At 40.3% G+C, this 20,056-nt stretch overlaps 1 protein-coding gene across 1 annotated transcript in view; it reads left to right on the plus strand.

Annotated features, from left to right (window-relative positions):
• Positions 204-20,056, plus strand: part of LOC109838695 — a 55,414-nt gene continuing 35,561 nt past the window's right edge. Inside the window, exons 1-4 of the mRNA XM_020407116.1 lie at positions 204-212; positions 312-443; positions 898-1,148; positions 1,295-1,586. Coding sequence (XP_020262705.1) covers positions 204-212; positions 312-443; positions 898-1,148; positions 1,295-1,586 — 684 coding nt within the window. The remainder of the gene's footprint in view (positions 213-311; positions 444-897; positions 1,149-1,294; positions 1,587-20,056) is intronic.

Raw genomic sequence — 20,056 nt, forward strand, 5'->3', positions numbered from 1 at the left:
AAGAGAAAGGTGAAAGATGTAAGACAATAACATGGAGAATCAGAAAGTGAACCGTTCAGGTCTTTCTGTCTCCCCCAGGTATGGGTTTTGCCCACTTAACATCAAGCATGGCATCCTTACTGATTGCCAATCCACAGATTTAATAAATGATGAAAGTTTATTAGCATCTAGAATCTGAATCTAAAGCGGGTCATCAAAAAGAAATGGGCTGGGTTTGGTTGCTGATTATCTGCAAGTTGCATACTCTCCTCTAATGACTGTGAACATGATTGCTTGGATTAGTCATCCATGTTCCACAATGTTATTTGCAGGATGAATCTGCTTGCTTGCCGTCTCTTAAGTATTGTCTCCTTCAATCCACTTTGGTTAAGCGACAACGTGCTCTAAGTAGGCCTAGGCAGTCGGCAGTTAGATCCTACAGGTGGGATATCAGGTGGTTTCATGTACAATTTTGCTAGAAGAAGTTACATCCCCACAAATTTTGTCTTTTTTGAATTGTTGATAAGTATAGACTGATTTTGAATTGTTGCATTCTGACAAGAACCACAAAAGTTGGAGATCTTAATTGTGTATCTTGGACTTCTGGATTTTACGAATCTCTATTTTCCATGAGCAATTTGAAGTTAGTTGTGGATTATTGACACTAGTTTTGTTCTGATTGCTTCATTTTTTACTTGCCATACATTGGCAAATGTTTCCGGTGCAATTATCCTTTGAATGATTTGATAGCAAATTGCTTTATCAAGGGAAAAAGGAAAAGCTAACTACTGCTTTGACTGCAACGCCAGGTTTCATTAATCTATTCATTCATCTTTGTGAATGAGGAAAACCTTCACATTTCTATTTTTGTATTAGGATAATGTTTATGTACTTATTTCTCGTTTATAATTAATGTAGAAATTTTGGGAAGCCGGCGGTAACTGCAACTTGGCCATTGCTGCAGCTAGGCTGGGGCTTCATGTCTTCGCTGTTGGTCATGTAGGAAATGAAATCTATGGAAGTTTTCTACTTGATGTTCTTCAAAATGAAGGCATTAGTATGGTTGGAATGAATGAGAACAAAGATCCTGTAGTTGCTAATAATATATCATATGAAACACTTCTCTGTTGGGTTTTAGTTGACCCATTTCAAAAGCATGGATTTTGCAGGTAAAGATTAGTTTGCATGCATTCATCTTTTTGTTTCTTTCCTTTTCTTTTAAAGATTTTGCAACCTTTCTCATCCAGTGAATTGCATACAATTACCTACGTACGCTGGTTAGTACTTTCTTATATGTGCTTATTTCCTCTGTCAGCCGTGCCGATTTCAGCAATGAGCCTGCATTCAGTTGGATGACTAGATTATCAGGAACAGTTAAAGTAGCTATTCAGCAGTCAAAGATCCTTTTTTGCAATGGTTATGCATTTGATGAACTTTTCCCTGAGTTGATCACCTCAGCACTTCATTGTGCTATCGATGCTGGAACAGCAGTGTTTTTCGATCCTGGTCCACGTGGAAGAACTCTTGTTAATGGGACACCTGAAGAGAAAAAATCACTGGAACAGTTTCTGAAGCTCAGTGATGTCCTCCTCTTGACTTTGGATGAGGTTCACTCTTTAACTAGCCACTATTGAATATTTTCCATATCATCTAGAGGTGTCTTTTTACTCTTTTCATACATCGTGCTTTCTTTTTTAAAAGCGCGGGCTTTATCATACCAATATTTAATTTTTTATGAAAATAGCCATCCTAGTATTGTTCCAAACTTCCAGTCATGTGTTTGTTTATAGTTTGTGAAGATATGTGAGCTGCCTCTAGCGTCCTGAACTGGTAGAAATTAAAGGACATTAACTTTATTTCAGTAATGAAAAATGCGAAATATGCAGTCCGCCTAATTGTTTCCATCGGGCCGTAAAGGGGTATAAATGGACAAATATTGTGGGTTATAGCTCACAAAATCGTGATATTTTACTCCGTCGAGTCATTTGTCGTCGGACAAAACCGTCAAAGTTGGGGAAAATCATTGCCTATAGCTAACGAACTTGTGAAATTCGAACAATTGGTCATATCCCATGAAATCATGCTTGAGTTGAAACAAACTGTAAGGGTCGGAAAACCATGGGTTATAACCCACAAAATCGTGATATTTGAACTCCGCCTAATTATTTTTTGCCAGCCCAAAATGTACGAGATGGGTCAATAATCACGTGTTATAGCTCGTGAAATCATCGATTTTGAATTCTGTAAAGCTGTTTTTACACGGGACGTCAAACAAACCAAAATGGTTAGAAATCGTATGGACGATATCTCATAAAATCATCGGTTTTGACATTTCAGACACCCGGATGACACAGAAGAAAGTGGTCAAAATTCATGGGTTACAACTCATGAAATCGTCGGTATTGAATTCGGTAAAGATTTCTGGCGTCGAGTCAAAACGCACCGAAACTGACGAAATGTGTCAGAAACCATGGGTTATAGCTCTCAAATCGCGAAATATGCACTCCTTCTAATTGTTTGTGCCAGGTCGAAAAGGGGTGGAAATGGACAAATTTGTTGGGCGAAATATGCACTCCTTCTAATTGTTTGTGCCAGGTCGAAAAGGGGTGGAAATGGACAAATTTGTTGGGTTATAGCTCACGAAATCATGAAACTCCGCCGAGCCATTTGTCATCGGACAAAACCATCAAAGTTGGGGAAAATCGCTGCCTATAGCTCACGAACTCGTGAAATTTGAACAATAGGTTATATCCCATGAAATTACACAAGGGTTGAAACGGACAGATGCTGTCGAAAAACCAAGGGTTATAACCCATGAAATCGTGATATTTGAACTCCACCTAATTATTTGTTGTTAGGCCCAAACGCACGAGATGGGTCAATAATCACATGTTATAGCTTATGAAATCATCGGTTTTGAATTCGGCAAAGATATTTTTACATGGGGCGTCGAACAGACTAATATGGTCAGAAATCATACGGACAATACCTTAAGAAATCGTTAATTTCAACATTTCTGACACCCAGCCAAAACAAAAAAAATGGCCAAAATTCAATAGTTACAGCTCATGAAATCATTAGTTTTGAATTCAGCAAAGATTTCTGGCGTCGGGTTGAAACAAATCAAAACTATCAAAATGTGTCAGAAACTATAGGTTAGCTCACGAAATCTCAAAATATGCACTCCAGCTAATTGTTATCATTGGGCCGAAAAGAGGTGTAAATAGACAAATTTTGTGGGTTATAGCTCACGAAATTGTGAAATTTTACTCCGCTGAGTCATTTGCTATCGGATGAAACTATCAAAGTTGGGGAAATCATTGCCTGTAGCTCAGGAACTCGTGAAATTTAAACAATGGGTTATAACCCATGAAATTGCTCCCTGGTCGAAACTGACAGAAGTGATCAGAAAAACCATGGGTTATAATCCACGAAATCGTGATATTTGAACTCTGCCTAGTTATTTGCTGTAGGGACCAAATGCATGAGATGGGTCAATAATCACGTGTTATAGCTCGTGAAATCATCGGTTTTGAATTTGGCAATGATATTTTGACAAGGAGTGTCAAACAGACCAAAATGATCAGAAATTGTACGGAAAACAGCTCATGAAAGCGTCGGTTTTGATATTTCTAACACCCGGCCGAAACAAAAGAAAATGGTCAAAATTTATGGGTTACAGCTCATGAAATCATCGGTGTTGAATTCGACAAAGATTCCTGGCCCCTGTTTTCGTCAAAAGTTGCTTTTGTTATGGAATTTATTATATCTTCGGTCGATTACAACAAATTCGAAAGAGATAGTCTTTTTTATAAGACTCCTTTTACACAACAAAATGAAAATTATAACTCTTGAGAAAATAACACAAACATCGTTTATCAATTCTTGTTTTTGTGGGACTTTGCCTGTGCCGGGAGTGCTTTGACTCGTGGACCGCCGAATCACAGATCGTGAAGGGGGCTTAATGATTCTTCCTTCGTTTATCGAAGTGAGAATTTGAAACGAATATCTTATCAAAGTAAGATGATCGTTCTTCTTAAGATCAAGTCAAAAGCTCGAATCTCAAGGAATTGCCAAGGACTCAAGTCTGCTCTCTCTCTGCTCTGGATTGCTCTATCAAGTGCTCGATCGGATGCTCTCTAATCAGCCCCCTTGGGTGCTCTCTAATCAGCCCCCTTTTGTAACCATTGTCCCACTACCTAAATACCATCCTTTTATGATGTTAGTGGGTCTCCTTTCAGTTTGTAACCATCTCCCCACGTTTATGGTTGATCTCAAGTAGTTATGAAGCCAAAAAAAACCGTCAAAAAACGTGTTGTAACCAACTCTATGGACGAGACAGTGAAGTCTGTCTCGCACTTCCGAGACAGTTTGTACTATCTTGGGTATTTTGGCTCTAACTCCCTCGTCTGATATCGGAATGAGATGATCCAAGATGCATTGGAAATCTGACGAAGAGATCTACAACTTTTGTCTTTTGACCTTCTTCAGATTTGGTGCGAGACAGTCATGACTGTCTCGCATTCCGAGACAGTGAAGTCTGTCTCGCACTTCTGAGATAGTTTGTGTTGTCTCGGGTATTTTAGCTCTAACTCCCTCGTCCGATCTCGGAATGAGATGATCCAAGATGCGTTGGAAATCTGATGAAGAGATCTACAACTTTTGTCTTTTGATCTTCTTCAGAATTGGCACGAGACAGTCATGACTGTCTCGCATTCCGAGATAGTGAAGTCTGTCTCGCACTTCCGAGACAGTTTGTGTTGTCTCGGGTATTTTGGCTCTAACTCCCTCGTCCGATCTCAGAATGAGATGATCTAAGATGTGTTGGAAAGATGATGAAGATATCTATAACTTTCCATAGGCAAAACACTCATAGAGTATATGAGACACACATGGTACTTCACCCTTTTGTGGATAAAGCACAACTCCTGGTTGAGTTGTTCCTTTATCGTTTAGCATGTTTCACAGACTCATATGCTTCGCCGACTTATTTCGTGTGCTTTTTAGCTTCTCTACAATATCAGATGATCTCCTTTGACTCAGATAATCCTCCTTGACTCGGATAGTAACATTCATCGTCTTTTTTTTTATCTCGAGTTATATGCGAGAACCTATAGGCAATTTTTTATGCCTACAGATACCCCCTCCAAAGTGTTTCAGCCTCATTCTTTTATAAAAAAGGCTGGAATACTTTGGATATGATACGTCTGGCCATTAATTCATTGACTTCTTCATCTTTTAGTCTACTCAGTGCTTTGTAGAATAGCTAAAATTCTTCCGGTGTTGCGTTTATCGCTTGACCGTTGTCAAAGTCTTGAACTGAAATTGATGTTTTGATTTGTGAATTAGCTCTTGTCGTTGAACTGATATTGAACTGATTTTCTTCATTAAGAATTCATATTTGGATCGCAATTGAATCTCCTGAGATCATCCATTGGACTTTTTTCCATAGCCTTATTTTGGCAAAAATCATTGACGCGTTGGCAGGCGTTAACACAGTTTATCCTCGTGCGTTTACTAGAGTCTACACAGTTTAAACTCTTAAAACGTTGGAGCATAGCGGTCTTGAGTGTTGAGGCTGCAGGACCAATTGTTCAGGTCGGTTCATCTGCAGATATGAATTTTATCCTAAGTTTGTCAGATACTCAAGTCACGAGACCAACTAATAAAGCTGGTGCGTCAGTGATTATCGCATTTATAGGATTTTTGGCAAACCCTCAGCCATCAACAGGTTTGAGAAGTGTTTACCGATTACCGTTTGAATCGGGCTAGCATGTAGATTGTTTAAGTCCGTTCTGCATGTAACGTTATGCTAAGAGAATAAACTCTCTTAGACTTGGTGCTATGTTATGCTAAGAGAATAAACTCTCTTAGACTTGGTGCTATGATGTTGAATACATAGACTTGTTCATTTTCACGGGAACGGACCAATAAACTCTCTTAGACTTGGTGCTATGATGTTGAATACATAGACTTGTTCATTTTCACGGGAACGGACTACCCGACAACTCGTATTAGGCGTAGGCTTATCTCTAATAAGGGATCGAGATAGAGTCCCCTATGCATCAAACATGGATTTGGAAATGTTGATGGGTTACGTCTTTTTGGTGGAAAGATGAACCTGACACTGGAGAGGAAGAATTTTATATTCTATCTCCTAGTCTCCTTTTTGTTGGTAGAGATGAACCCGATGATAGAGAGGAAGAATTTTATATTCTATCTCCTGGTCTCTTTTTTGTTGGTAGAGATGAACCCGATGATGGAGAGGAAGAATTTTATATTCTATCTCCGTGGTCTCTTTTTTGTTGGTAGAGATAAACCCGAAATCGGAGAGGAAGAATTTTATATTCTATCTCCTAGTCTCCTTTTTGTTGGTAGAGATGAACCCGATGATAGAGAGGAAGAATTTTATATTCTATCTCCGTGGTCTCTTTTTTGTTGGTAGAGATAAACCCGATGATGGAGAGGAAGAATTTTATATTCTATCTCCGTGGTCTCTTTTTTGTTGGTAGAGATAAAGGGAGTTTCGAGGTGATCCTAACTGTAGGAAGGTTTGATCACTCGATTTATGGACCTCTCGTTCATTGAAGGAATCGAGAGGGGATTTTGGCTTTGGTCCTAACTGTTTAAAGGTTTGACCAAATAGACAGTGAGATGATCCTAACTGTTTAAAGGTTTGATCGTTCAATTTGTGGACATCTCGTTCATGGAAGGAATCCAGAGGGGATTTTGGTTTTGGTCCTAACTATTTAAAGGTTTGACCAAATGGGAATTTGAGACGATCATAACTGTTTAAAGGTTTGACCGTTCAATTTGTGGACCTCTCGTTCATGGAAGGAATCAAGAGGGGATTTTGGTTTTGGTCCTAACTGTTTAAAGGTTTGACCAAATGAGAATTTGAGACGATTCCTAACTGTTTAAAGGTTTGATCGTTCAATTTGTGGACCTCTCGTTCATGGAAGGAATCGAGAGGGGATTTTGGTTTTGGTCCTAACTGTTTAAAGGTTTGACCAAATAAGAAGTGGGAGCGAGGTACAAATAACGATGGGAATGTTAACTTGTACACAACACCTGGTGGGAGTTTTTGGTGTCAAGCGATAAGGACTTAACACGAAGGGGTTTGATAATCGCTATGGATCAGCTGATTGAAATTTTGGATGTCGTGTCAGGACTTCAACAGTGAGAGTGTTAAAGGCTTAGGCACGGTGGGGGTTTCAATGGATTCAACCGTGAAGAATTTTGGTGGACCCATCGTCAATTAATTTGATCAGTGAGGGATTTTGTGGTGGAGGACCGTGAATCATTAAGCACTCCACAATCACTCCGTGGGAGTTTCGTGAGGGAAAATTGACCCGATGAAGTCATTGAATCTCATCTCAACGAAAGAGTATTTCGAAAGTCACTGTAGAAAGGTTTTAATCATCTTGGAAATGATTAAATAGCCACAGTGGGAGGTTCTTAATCATGATTAAGAATAAATTATTCTGATGATTAGTTTTCACCTTGAATAATTAATCGGTTTTGGGTTATCCTTAAAAATACCATGTGTAGTATTCTCCAAGAACTTTCCATTGGAATGAATTGAGGTATTCCACCCCCAGCTCTTTGGTGAATCTAAATCCAATTATATTCGGCCACATTGTTGGGTTATCCTTAAGAATATTAGGAGTAATATTCTCTAGGAACTTCCCGTTATATGAACCATCCACCCCCAGCTTCCTTCGCGAAACTGGAGGAGCAGTTTATACTCGTATACTCTTTGGAGTGAGGGGAATCAGTTTATACTCATGCACCCAATGGAGTTGGGGTCATTTTTATTTGGCTTGTTTTGCCGTTATGACACCGGAGTCAATTAAGGCTTGGATTTTATTTTTGAGTCCAAAACAAACCTTAGTGGGATGAAGAACCCTTCTGTGGTATGCACAGTAGTTTGGATCCGTAACCCTCTTAGATCCCTCTTGATCTTTGATAGGTGGTAGTTCGATATCGGAATAGGAGTAAGTTTCGTACTTTGTAAAACTACTCTTTACAACAAAAATCAAATTATAAACTCCTTAGAAACAAACGCAGGATCATTGTTTGGATCGCTGCTTGCGCGAGATCTTTGCCTGTGTCAGGAGTGCTTTGACTCGTGGACCACCAAATCACAGATTGTGAAGGGGTTTAGAGATTCTTCCTTCGTTTATCGAAGTAGGAATTTGAAGTGAATATCTTATCAAAGTTTGACAAAATTATCAATAGACTCTCCGTCTTTTTGCTTCTCATCCAAAAGGGTTCCGATTGACACTTCGGTGTCATTATCGAAGAAATTGCTGAGGAACAAACTTTCCATGTCATCCCAGCAATTGACGCTCTCTGGCTTGAGCCGTCGGTACCAATTGAAGGCGGGCCCACGAAGGGTGCCAACGAATGACCGGACCATTAAAGCCTCGTTTCCAGAGATCATGCCCAAATGAGACTTGAAATAAATCAAGTGCTGAGTAGGCGAGCTTTTCCCGTCAAACGGTGTGAAGTACATCAGATTGAATTTTGCCGGGTACGGTATTGAATCCCATTCTCTTGGATAGGGACATGGAATACCCGTCTTCTTTACTTCTTGAGCGGACATCAAAGCATTGACTTTGTTTTCAAGGTCTTGCATTTTCTTGTCCTCATTTTCATCTCTTTTTAAGTGATGCTGAGCAGAAATAATTGGGCTACCCTCGGTGTTATTAAGAGGTGCAATTAAACCACCCCCAATATCGTTATTGGAAGGATCCATTGAACCACCCCCAGTGTTATTGTTATTAGGAGGTGTATCAGCCATAATAATTTCATCCACTTCTGGATCACTGTCATGTACAACATTCTGAGTGTGGCGGTTGGATTCAGCTCGCTGACTGGACTCAGTAGGTTGAGGCCGTTGAGCTAGCAATTCTCTCATTTGTTGGATAGCCAACTCCATCTCTGTCTTCATCTCAGCTCTAATTTATTCACGTTGCTTGGCTAGAGCTTCTTGAAGCATTTGAGCAAACTGATCAGAAGTGATTGTGAACACTTCTTTGGTTTGTCCCGTGCTAGACATTGTATCATCAGAAGCGATTGCAGAACAAGTGTCCGAGAGTTCATCCTCCGAAGACATTCCTTCCTGTATTCTCTTGTAGTCTCTACGTCTGATAGCTCCTAACTGGAGTCGAGACATCCGTTGGGCAATTCTTGAATTGACTTTTCCTCCTGGGGAAAAGTCGGGATTTGATTCACTTGAATGCCGCTTAGATTTTCCTTTATCAGCCATGTTGATGGTGATTTCAGGGAATTCGTCATCTTGGACAGTTGATCTTCTCTTGTGGAAATATCTCGGCTTAGGCTTTGATATTTCGGTGAAAAGCCTCTGGAACACTGAGACTCTTTGCGGGATGGCTTCTCGTTTGGAGTAGTCACATTTCGACAGTACTGCTCTAATGAGTCGCATACAGAAACAATGAGAGCTCATTTCTCGGACAATCCTCTTTCGAGTTTTGTTCACAACCCCAGCTTGATAGTATGACTCATCAGTATGATTACTGGAGAATCCTATCGTCTGTTGGTATGACCTCCCAGGTATAACGATGTCTTTTGACGAATATGTCTTCTTTGAGGATGTAAAACCTTGTTGGCATTCTCAGGACAACTTATTATTGTCTTTAAGCGATCCAAGGTTATGTCGGGGGTCACACGTTTAGAACCACCCCCCTTGTGGGTGCGGAGTCTTAACGGGCTCCGAATGCTGATTTTGCACAACTCCAGACTTTGGAATCCAAACTTTGCAGAGTTTTGGCGGTTCTTTGGCCACCGTTTCCTTGTTTCTTTCTCGTCTTTGTTGTAAGAGAGCACGGGCATGAGTAGCGTTTGCATGATGCTTTTGTATACATTCTTTGAGGGTCGACCGAGCCCTTTTGACGAGAGTCCATTCCTCCGTCGTGAGTTGTGCAGAAACGTGAGTAGTTTGTCATTGAGTTGAACAAACCACTTGTTGTTTCCTCGACTCTAAGTCCGCATAATAACGAACTCCGTCGGTTTGTTCCAAGGCCTTAACCATTTGACGAGCGAGGCGTTGGCGTTGCCTCTGACGAGCCCTTTTCGTCAGAGTTGGCAAACTTCGACCGAACGATTCCTTAATTAGGGCGGAATCATTGTGAGCAGAGCTTCCGGCTTTAGGGATTATCGGGATAATGTTGCAAGGGGAGGCCTCGACAACGATTAGGTGAGAGTCTTCACTTTGGGCCTTCTTTGGCATGTAAGCCTTCATCAATGATGAGATCCTCCTATACTTGTGAGACAATGAAGATCTTGAAGAGGGTGATGAAAGATATTCCTCAAACTTGGTTTGGTCGAACTCGTATTCGACCGTGGATTCAACTGGAATCTTGATCGGCTGCGACACGACGGTCTCGGCAGCGAGACCGTTGGCTCCCACTGTGATCGTCAGTTTGTTTTCGTCAAAAGTTGCTTTTGTTATGGAATTCATTATATCTTCGGTCGATTACAACAAATTCGAAAGAGATAGTCTTTTTTATAAGACTCCTTTTACGCAACAAAATGAAAATTACAACTCTTGAGAAAATAACACAAAAATCGTTTATCGATTCTTGTTTTTGTGGGACTTTGCCTGTGCCGGGAGTGCTTTGACTTGTGGACCGCCGAATCACAGATCGTGAAGGGGGCTTAAAGATTCTTCCTTCGTTTATCGAAGTGAGAATTTGAAACGAAGATCTTATCAAAGTAAGATGATCGTTCTTCTTAAGATCAAGTCAAAGCTCGAATCTCAAGGAATTGCCAAGGACTCAAGTCTGCTCTCTCTTTGCTCTGGATTGCTCTATCAAGTGCTCGATCAGATGCTCTCTAATCAGCCTCATTGGGTGCTCTCTAATCAGCCCCCTTTTGTAACCATTGTCCCACTACCTAAATACCATCCTTTTATGATGTTAGTGGGTCTCCTTTCAGTTTGTAACTATCTCCCCACGTTTATGGTTGATCTCAAGTAGTTATGAAGCCAAAAAAACCGTCAAAAAACGTGTTGTAACCAACTCTATGGCCGAGACAGTGAAGTCTGTCTCGCACTTCCGAGACAGTTTATACTATCTCGGGTATTTTGGCTCTAACTCCCTCGTCTGATATCAGAATGAGATGATCCAAAATGCGTTGGAAATCTGACGAAGATATCTACAACTTTTGTCTTTTGACCTTCTTCAGATTTGGTGCGAGACAGTCATGACTGTCTCGTATTCCGAGACAGTGAAGTCTGTCTCGCACTTCTGAGACAGCTTGTGTTGTCTCAGGTATTTTATCTCTAACACCCTCGTCCGATCTCAGAATGAGATAATCCAAGATGCGTTGGAAAGATGACAAAGAGATCTACAACTTTTGTCTTTTGACCTTCTTCAGATTTGGTGCGAGACAGTCACGACTGTCTCGCATTCCGAGACAGTGAAGTCTGTCTCGCACTTCCGAGACAGTTTGTGTTATCTCGGGTATTTTGGCTCTAACTCCCTCGTCCGATCTCGGAATGAGATGATCTAAGATGTGTTGGAAAGCTGATGAAGAGATCTATAACTTTCCATAGGAAAAACACTCATAGAGTAGATGAGCCACACATGGTACTTCACCCTTTTGTGGATAAAACACAACTCCTGGTTGAGTTGTTCCTTTATCGTTTAGCATGTTTCACAGACTCGTACGCTTCGCCGACTTATTTCGTGTGCTTTTTAGCTTCTCTACAATATCAAATGATCTCTTTTGACTCAGATAATCCTCCTTGACTCGGATAGTAACATTCATCGTCTTTTTTTTATCTCGAGCTATATGCGAGAACCTATAGGCAATTTTTTATGCCTACAGCCCCGAGTCGAAACGGATTGAAACTGGCGAAATGTGTCAGAAACCATAGGGTTATAGCTTACAAAATCACAAAATATGCACTCCGCCTAATTGTTTGCACCAGGACGAAAAAAGGGTGGAAATGGACAAATTTTGTGGGTATAGGTCGCGAAATCGTGAAACTCTGTCGAGTCATTTGCCGTTGAACGAAACCGTCAAAGTTGGGGAAAAAATCATTGCTTATAGCTCACGAACTCGTAAAATTTAAACAATGGGTTATAACACGTGAAATCACGTCTGGGTTGAAACGAACCGAAGTGGTCGGAAAACCATGGGTTATAACCCATGAAATCATGATATTTTAACTCCGCCTAATTATTTGTTGTCGGGCCCAAACGCACGAGATGGGTTAATAATCACGTATTATAGCTCATGAAATCATCGGTTTTGAAATCGGCAAAGTTATTTTTACACGGGGCGTCGAACAGACCAAAATGGTCAGAAATCATTAGGACAACAACTAATGAAATCGTCTGTTTCGACATTTCTGACACCCGACCGAAACAAATGAAAATGGTCAAAATTCATGGGTTTATAGCTCATGAAATCATCAGTTTTGGATTCAGCAAAGATTTCTGGTGCCGAGTCAAAACAAACCGAAACTAACAAAATGTGTCAGAAACCATGGGTTATAGCTCACTAAATTGTTTCCATCGGGCCAAAAAAGGGTGTAAACGGACAAATTATGTAAGTTATAGCTCACGAAATCATGAAATTTTACTCCGCCGAGTCATTTGCCATTCGAAAAAGCCGTCAAAGTTGGGGAAAAATTGTTGCCTATAGCCCATGAATTTTTAAAATTCGAACAACGAGTTATATCCCATGAAATCACGCCCGGGTTGAAACAGACCGAAATGGTCAGAAAACCATGCGTTATAACCCACGAAATCGCGATATTTGAATTCCGCCTAATTATTTTTTGCCGGACCCAAATGCGCGAGATGAGTCAATAATCAGGTGTATTAGCTCGTGAAATCATCGGTTTTGTATTGACAAAGCTATTTTTACACAGGGCGTCGAACAGACCAAAATGATCAGAAATTATACGGACAATATATCATAAAATCGCCAGTTTCAACATTTCGGACACCCGGCTGAAATGGAAGAAAATGGTCAAAATTCACGGGTTACAACTCATGAAATCGTCGGTATTGAATTCGGCAAAGATTTCTGGCGCCGAGTCAAAACAGACCGAAACAGACGAAAAGTGACAGAAACCATGGGTTATAGCTAACAAAATTTCAAAATATGCACTCCGCCTAATTGTTTGTACTGGGCCGAAAAGGGATGGAAATGGACAAATTTCGTGGGTTATATCTCACATAATCGTGAAACTCCAACGAGTCATTTGCCATCGGACGAAACCGTCGAAATTGGGGAAACTCGTTGCCTACACGAACTCGTGAAATTCGAACAATAGGTTATAATACATGAGATCACATTAGGGTTGAAACGGACCGAAGCGGTCGAAAAACCGTAGGTCATAACCCATGAAATCCCGATATTTGAACTCCGCCAAATTATTTGTTATTGGGCCCAAACGCACGACATGGGTAAATAATCATCGGTTTTGAATTTGACATAGATAGTTTTACATGGGGTGTCAAACAGACCAAAATGGTAAGAAATCGTACGGACAATAGCTTATGAAATCGTCGATTTTGACATTTTCAACACGCGGCTAAAACAGAAGAAAATAGTCAAAATTCACGGGTTACATCTCATGAAATCGTCGGTTTTGAATTGAGCAAAGATTTTTGGCGCCGGGTTGGAACAAATCGGAACTGACACTCATGAAATCGTCGGTTTTGAATTGAGCAAAGATTTTTGGCGCCGGGTTGGAACAAATCGGAACTGACAAAATGTGTCAGAAACCATGGGTTATAGCTCACGAAATCGTGAAATATTCACTACGGCTAATTGTTTTCATCGGGCCAAAAAGGGGTGTAAAAGGACAAATTTCGTGGGTTATAACTTATGAAATTGTGAAATTTTACTCTGCCGAGTCATTTGCTGTCAGATAAAACCGTCGAAGTTAGGGAAAAATTACTCCCTAGTCAAAACGGACAGAAGTGATCAGAAAACCATGGGTTTTAACCCATGAAATCGCGATATTTGAACTCCGCCTAATTATTTGTTCTCGGGACCAAATGCAAGAGATGGGTCAATAATCACGTGTTATAGCTCGTGAAATCATCGGTTTTGAATTTGGCAAATAGATTTTTACACGGGGTGTCGAACAGACCAAAATGGTCAGAAATCGTATGGAAAATTGCTCATGAAATTGTCGGTTTTGATATTTCTAACACCCAGCTGAAACAGAAGAAAATGGTCAAAATTCACGGGTTACAGCTCATGAAATCATCGGTATTGAATTCGTAAAGATTTTTGGTTCCGAGTCGAAACAGACCGAAACTAACAAAACGTGTCAGAAACCATGGGTTATAGCTCACGAAATCACGAAATAGGCACTCCGCCTAATTGTTTGCAGCAGGCTGAAAAAGGGGTGGAAATGGACAAATTTCGTGGGTTATAGCCCACTAAATCGTGAAACTCCGCCGAGTCATTTGCCGTTGGACGAAACCGTCGAAGTTGGGAAAATCGTTGCCTATAGCTCACAAACTCGTGAAATTTGAACAATGGGATATAACACGTGAAATCACGCCTAGGTTGAAGTGGACCGAAACGGTCGTAAAAACCATGGGTTATAACCTATGAAATCACGATATTTGAACTCTTCTTAAATATTTGTTGTGGGCCAAAATGCACAAGATGGGTCAATAATCACGTGTTATAGCTCATGAAATCATCGGTTTAGAATTCGGCAAAGATATTTTTACATGGGGCGTCGAACAGACCAAAATGGTCAGAAATCGTATGGACAACAACTCATGAAATCGTATGTTTCAACAATTTCGACACCCGCCGAAACAAAAGAAAATGGAAAAAATTCTTGTGTTACAGCTCATGAAATTGTCGGTCTTAGATTCGGCAAAGATTTCTGGCGTTGGGTCAAAACAAACCGAAACTGAAAAAATGTGTCAGAAACCATGGGCTACAGCTCACAAAACTGCGAAATGTGCACTCCGCCTAATTGTTTCCATCGGGCTAAAAAGGGGTGTAAATGGACAAATTTTGTGGGTTATATAGCGCACGAAATTTTGAAATTTTACTCCACCGAGTTATTTGCCATAGGTCAAAACCGTCGAAGTTGGGGAAGAATCGTTGCCTATAGCTCACGAACTCGTAAAATTCGAACAATGGGTTATAACCCATGAAATCATGCCCGGGTTGAAATATATTGAAACGGTCGGAAAACCATGGGTTATAACCCATGAAATCGTGATATTTGAACTCCGCCTAATTATTTTCTACCGACCCAAAATGCACGAGATGGGTCAATAATCATGTGTTATTGCCCCCTAGTCACAATAGATAGAAGCGATCAGAAAACAATAGGTTATAACCCATGAAATCGCGATATTTGAACTCCGCCTAATTATTTGCGGTCGGGACCAAATGCACGAGATGGGTCAATAATCATGCATTATAGCTCGTGAAATCATCGATTTAGAATTCGGCAAAGATATTTTGACACGAGGTGTCGAACAGGCCAAAATGGTTAGAAATCATTAGGACAACAGCTCATGAAATCGTCGGTTTTGACATTTCTTACACCCGGCCGAAACAGAAGAAAATAGTCAAAATTCACGAGTTAAAGCTCATGAAATCGTCAGTATTAAATTTAGCAAAGATTTCTGGCGCCAAGTCGAAACGGACCAAATTTGACGAAATGTGTCAGAAACCAAGGGTTATAGCTCACAAAATCATGAAATATGCACCCCGCCTAATTGTTTGCACCTGGTCAAAAAGGGATGGAAATGGACAAATTTCGTGGGTTATAACTCACGAAATCGTGAAACTCCATCGAGTCATTTGCCGATGGACGAAACCGTCGAAGTTAGGAAAAATCATTGCCTATAGCTTATGAACTCATGAAATTCTAACAATGGGTTATAACACGTGAAATCACGCCTGGGTTGAAACAGACCGAAGCGGTCGGAAAACCATGGGTTATAACCCATGAAATCACGATATTTGAACTCCACCTAATTATTTGTTGTTGGGCCCAAATGCACGAGATGAGTCAATAATCACCTGTTATAGCTCGTGAAATCATCGGTTTTGAATTATGCGAAGATATTTTTTACACTGGGTATTGAACAGACCAAAGTGGTCAGAAATCGACAGACAACAGCTCATGAAATCGTTGGTTTCGACATTCCAGACACCCAGCTAAAATAGAAGAAAATGGTCAAAATTCATAGGTTACAGCTCATGAAATCGTCGGTTTTGAATACAATAAAGATTTCTAGCACCTGGCCGAAAAGGGGTAGAAATGGACAAATTTTGTTGGTTATAACTCATGAAATCATGAAACTCCACCGAGTCATTTGCCGTTGGACGAAACCGTCGAAGTTGGGGAAAAATCATTGCCTATAGCTCACGAACTCGTGAAATTCGACAATGGGTTATAACACATGAAATCACACCTGGGTTGAAAAAGACCGAAGCCGTCGGAAAACCATGGGTTATAACCCAAGAAATCGTGATATTTGAACTCCGCCTAATTATTTTTTGTTAGGCCCAAACGCATGAGATGGGTTAATAATCACGTGTTATAGCTCATGAAATCATCAGTTTTGAATTCGGCAAAGATATTTTTACACGGGACGTCGAACAGACTAAAATGGTTAGAAGTCATATGGACAACAACTCATGAAATCGTCTGTTTCGACATTTCCGACACCCGGCCGAAACAGATGAAAATGGTCAAAATTTGTGGGTTACAGCTCATGAAATCGTCGATTTTGGATTCAGCAAAGATTTCTGGCGCCTGGTCAAAAACAACCGAAACTGACAAAATGTGTCAGAAATCATGGGTTATACCTCACAAAATTGCAAAATATGCAGTCCGCCTAATTGTTTCCATTGGGCCGAAAATGGGTATAAATGGATAAATTTTGTGGGTTATAGCTCCCGAAATCATTGAAGTTGGGTCGAGTCATTTGCCGTCGTTTGGCAAAAAGGGGTATAAATGGACAAATTTTGTGGGTATAAATGTTTCCATTTTCTTCCATTGGGCCGAGTCATTTGGCGTCGGATGAAACCATCGAAGTTGGGGAAAATCATTGCCTATAGCTCACGAACTTGTGAAATTCGAACAATGGGTCATATCCTATGAAATCGCGACCGGGTTGAAACAGACCATAACGGTTGGAAAACCATGGGTTATAACCCATGAAATCACAATATTTGAACTCCGCCTAATTATTTTTTGCCGTCCCTAAACGCACGAGATGGGTCAATAATCACGTGTTATATTTCGTGAAATCATCAGTTTTGAATTTGACAAAGTTGTTTCTACACGGGGCGTCGAACAGACCAAAATAGTTAGAAATCATACAGACAATAGCTCATAAAATCGCCGGTTTTGACAATTTGGACACCCGTCTGAAATAGAAGAAAATGGTTAAAATTCATGGGTTACAAATCATGAAATCGTCGGTATTAAATTCGGCAATGATATTTGGCGTTCAGTCGAAACGGACCGAAATTGACGAAATGTGTCAGAAAGCATGGGTTATAGCTCATGAAATTGAAAAATATGCACTCCGCCTAATTGTTTGTACCGGGCCAAAAAGGGGTGGAAAACGACAAACTTCGTGGGTTATAGCTAACGAAATCGTTAAACTCCGCCGAGTCATTTACTATCGGACAAAACCGTCGAAGTTGGGGGAAAACGTTGCCTATAGCTCACGAACTCGTGAAATTCAAACAATGGGTTATAATACATGAAATCACGTCAGGGTTGAATTGGACTGAAGCGGTCGGAAAACCATGGGTTATAACCCATGAAATCGTGATATTTGAACTCCGCCTAATAATTTGTTGTCGGGCCCAAACACAAGAGATGGATCAATAATCACCGTGTTATAGCTTATGAAATCATCAGTTTTGAATTTGCCAAAGATATTTTTTAATGGGGCGTCAAGCAGGTCAAAATGGTTAGAATCGTATGGGTAATAGCTTATAAAATTGTCGGTTTTGATATTTCCAACACCCGACCGAAACAGAAGAAAATGGCCAAAATTCACAGGTTACAGCTCATGAAATCGTCGGTTTTGAATTCAGAAAATATTTTTGGCACTGGGTTGAAACAAATCGAAACTGACAAAATGTGTCAAAAACCATGGGTTATAGCTCACGAAATCGAAAAATACGCACTCCGCCTAATTGTTTCCATTTGGTCGAAAATGAGTGTAAATGGACAAATTTCGTGGGTCACAGCTTATGAAATTGTGAAATTTTACTACGCCAAGTCATTTGCCGTCGAATGAAACTGTCGAAGTTGGGTAAAAATCATTCCCTACAGCTCAGGAACTCGTGAAATTTGAACAATGGGTTATAACCTATGAAATTGCTCCCTGGTCGAAATGGAAAGAAGCGATCAGAAAACCATGGGTTATAACCCATTAAATCACGATATTTGAACTCCGCCTAATTTTCTGATGTCGGGACCAAATGCACGAGATGGGTCAATAATCACGTGTTATAGCTTGTGAAACCATCGGTTTTGGATTCAGCAAAGATATTTTGACACGGGGTGTCGAACAGACCAAAATGGTCTGAAATCGTACGGACAACATCTCAAGAAATCGTCGGTTTTGAAATTTCTGACTCCTGGCCAAAACAGAAGAAAATGGTTAAAATTCACGGGTTACAGCTCATGAAATCGTCAGTATTAAATTCGGCAAAGATTTCTGGCGCCGAATCGAAACGGACCAAAACTGATGAAATGTATCAGAAACCATGGGTTATAGCTCACGAAATTGCAAAATATGCACTCCGCCTAATTGTTTGTACCGGGATGAAAAGGGGTGGAAATCGACAAATTTTGTGGGTGATAGCTCACAAAATCGTGAAACTCCGCCGAGTCATTTACGATCGAACGAAACCGTCGAAGTTGGGGAAAATCGCTGCCTATAGATCACGAACTCGTGAAATTAGAACAATGGGTTATAATACATAAAATCACGCCTGAGTTGAAACGGACCAAAGCGGTCCGAAAACCATGGGTTATAACCCATGAAATCGTGATATTTGAACTCCACCTAATTATTTGTTGTTAGGCCCAAATGCACGACATTGTTCAATAATCACCTGTTATAGCTTGTGAAATCATCGGTTTTGAATTCGGCAAAGATATTTTTTACACATGGTATCGAACAGATCAAAATGGTCAGAAATCATATAGACAACAACTCATGAAATCGTCTGTTTTGACATTTTCGACACCCGGCCGAAACAAAAAAATGGTCAAAATTCATGGATTACACCTCATGAAATCTTCGGTTTTAGATTCGGCAAAGATTTCTGGCACCGGGTCAAAACAAACTGAAACTGACAAAATGTGTCAGAAACCATGGATTATAGCTTAGAAAATTACGAAATATGCACCCCGCCTAATTGTTTCCATCGGGCCGAAAAGCGGTATAAATGGACAAATTTCGTAGGTTATAGCTCACGAAATCATAAAATTTTACTCCGTCGAGTCATTTGTCGTCGGACGAAAACGTCGAAGTTGGTGAAAAAACGTTGCCTATAGCTTACGAACTCGTGAAATTTGAAAAATGGGTTATAATACATGAAATCACGCCAGGGTTGAAATAGACCAAAGAGGTCGGAAAACTATGGGTTATAACCTATGAAATCGTGATATTTGAACTATCCTAATTATTTCTTGTAGGGCCCAAACGCACGAGATAGGTCAATAATCACGTGTTATAGCTCATGAAATAATCGGTTTTAAATTCTGTAAAGATGTTTTTAGACAGGGCGTCGAACAGACCAAAATGGTCAGAAATCGTTTAGATAATAGTTTATGAAATCGTCGGTTTTAACATTTTCGACACTCGGCCGAAACAGAAGAAAATGGTCAAAATTCTCGGGTTATAATTCATGAAATCGTCGGTTTTGAATTCAGCAAAGATTTCTGGCTCCGGGTTGAAACAAATCGAAACTGACAAAATGTGTCAGAAACCATGGGCTATAGCTTACGAAATCGCGTAATATGCACTCCGCCTAATTGTTTCAATCAGGCCAAAAAGGGGTGTAAATA

The sequence above is a fragment of the Asparagus officinalis genome, chromosome 4 (genome assembly GCF_001876935.1).
Source record: "Asparagus officinalis chromosome 4, Aspof.V1, whole genome shotgun sequence".
Lineage (NCBI taxonomy): Eukaryota > Viridiplantae > Streptophyta > Magnoliopsida > Asparagales > Asparagaceae > Asparagus > Asparagus officinalis.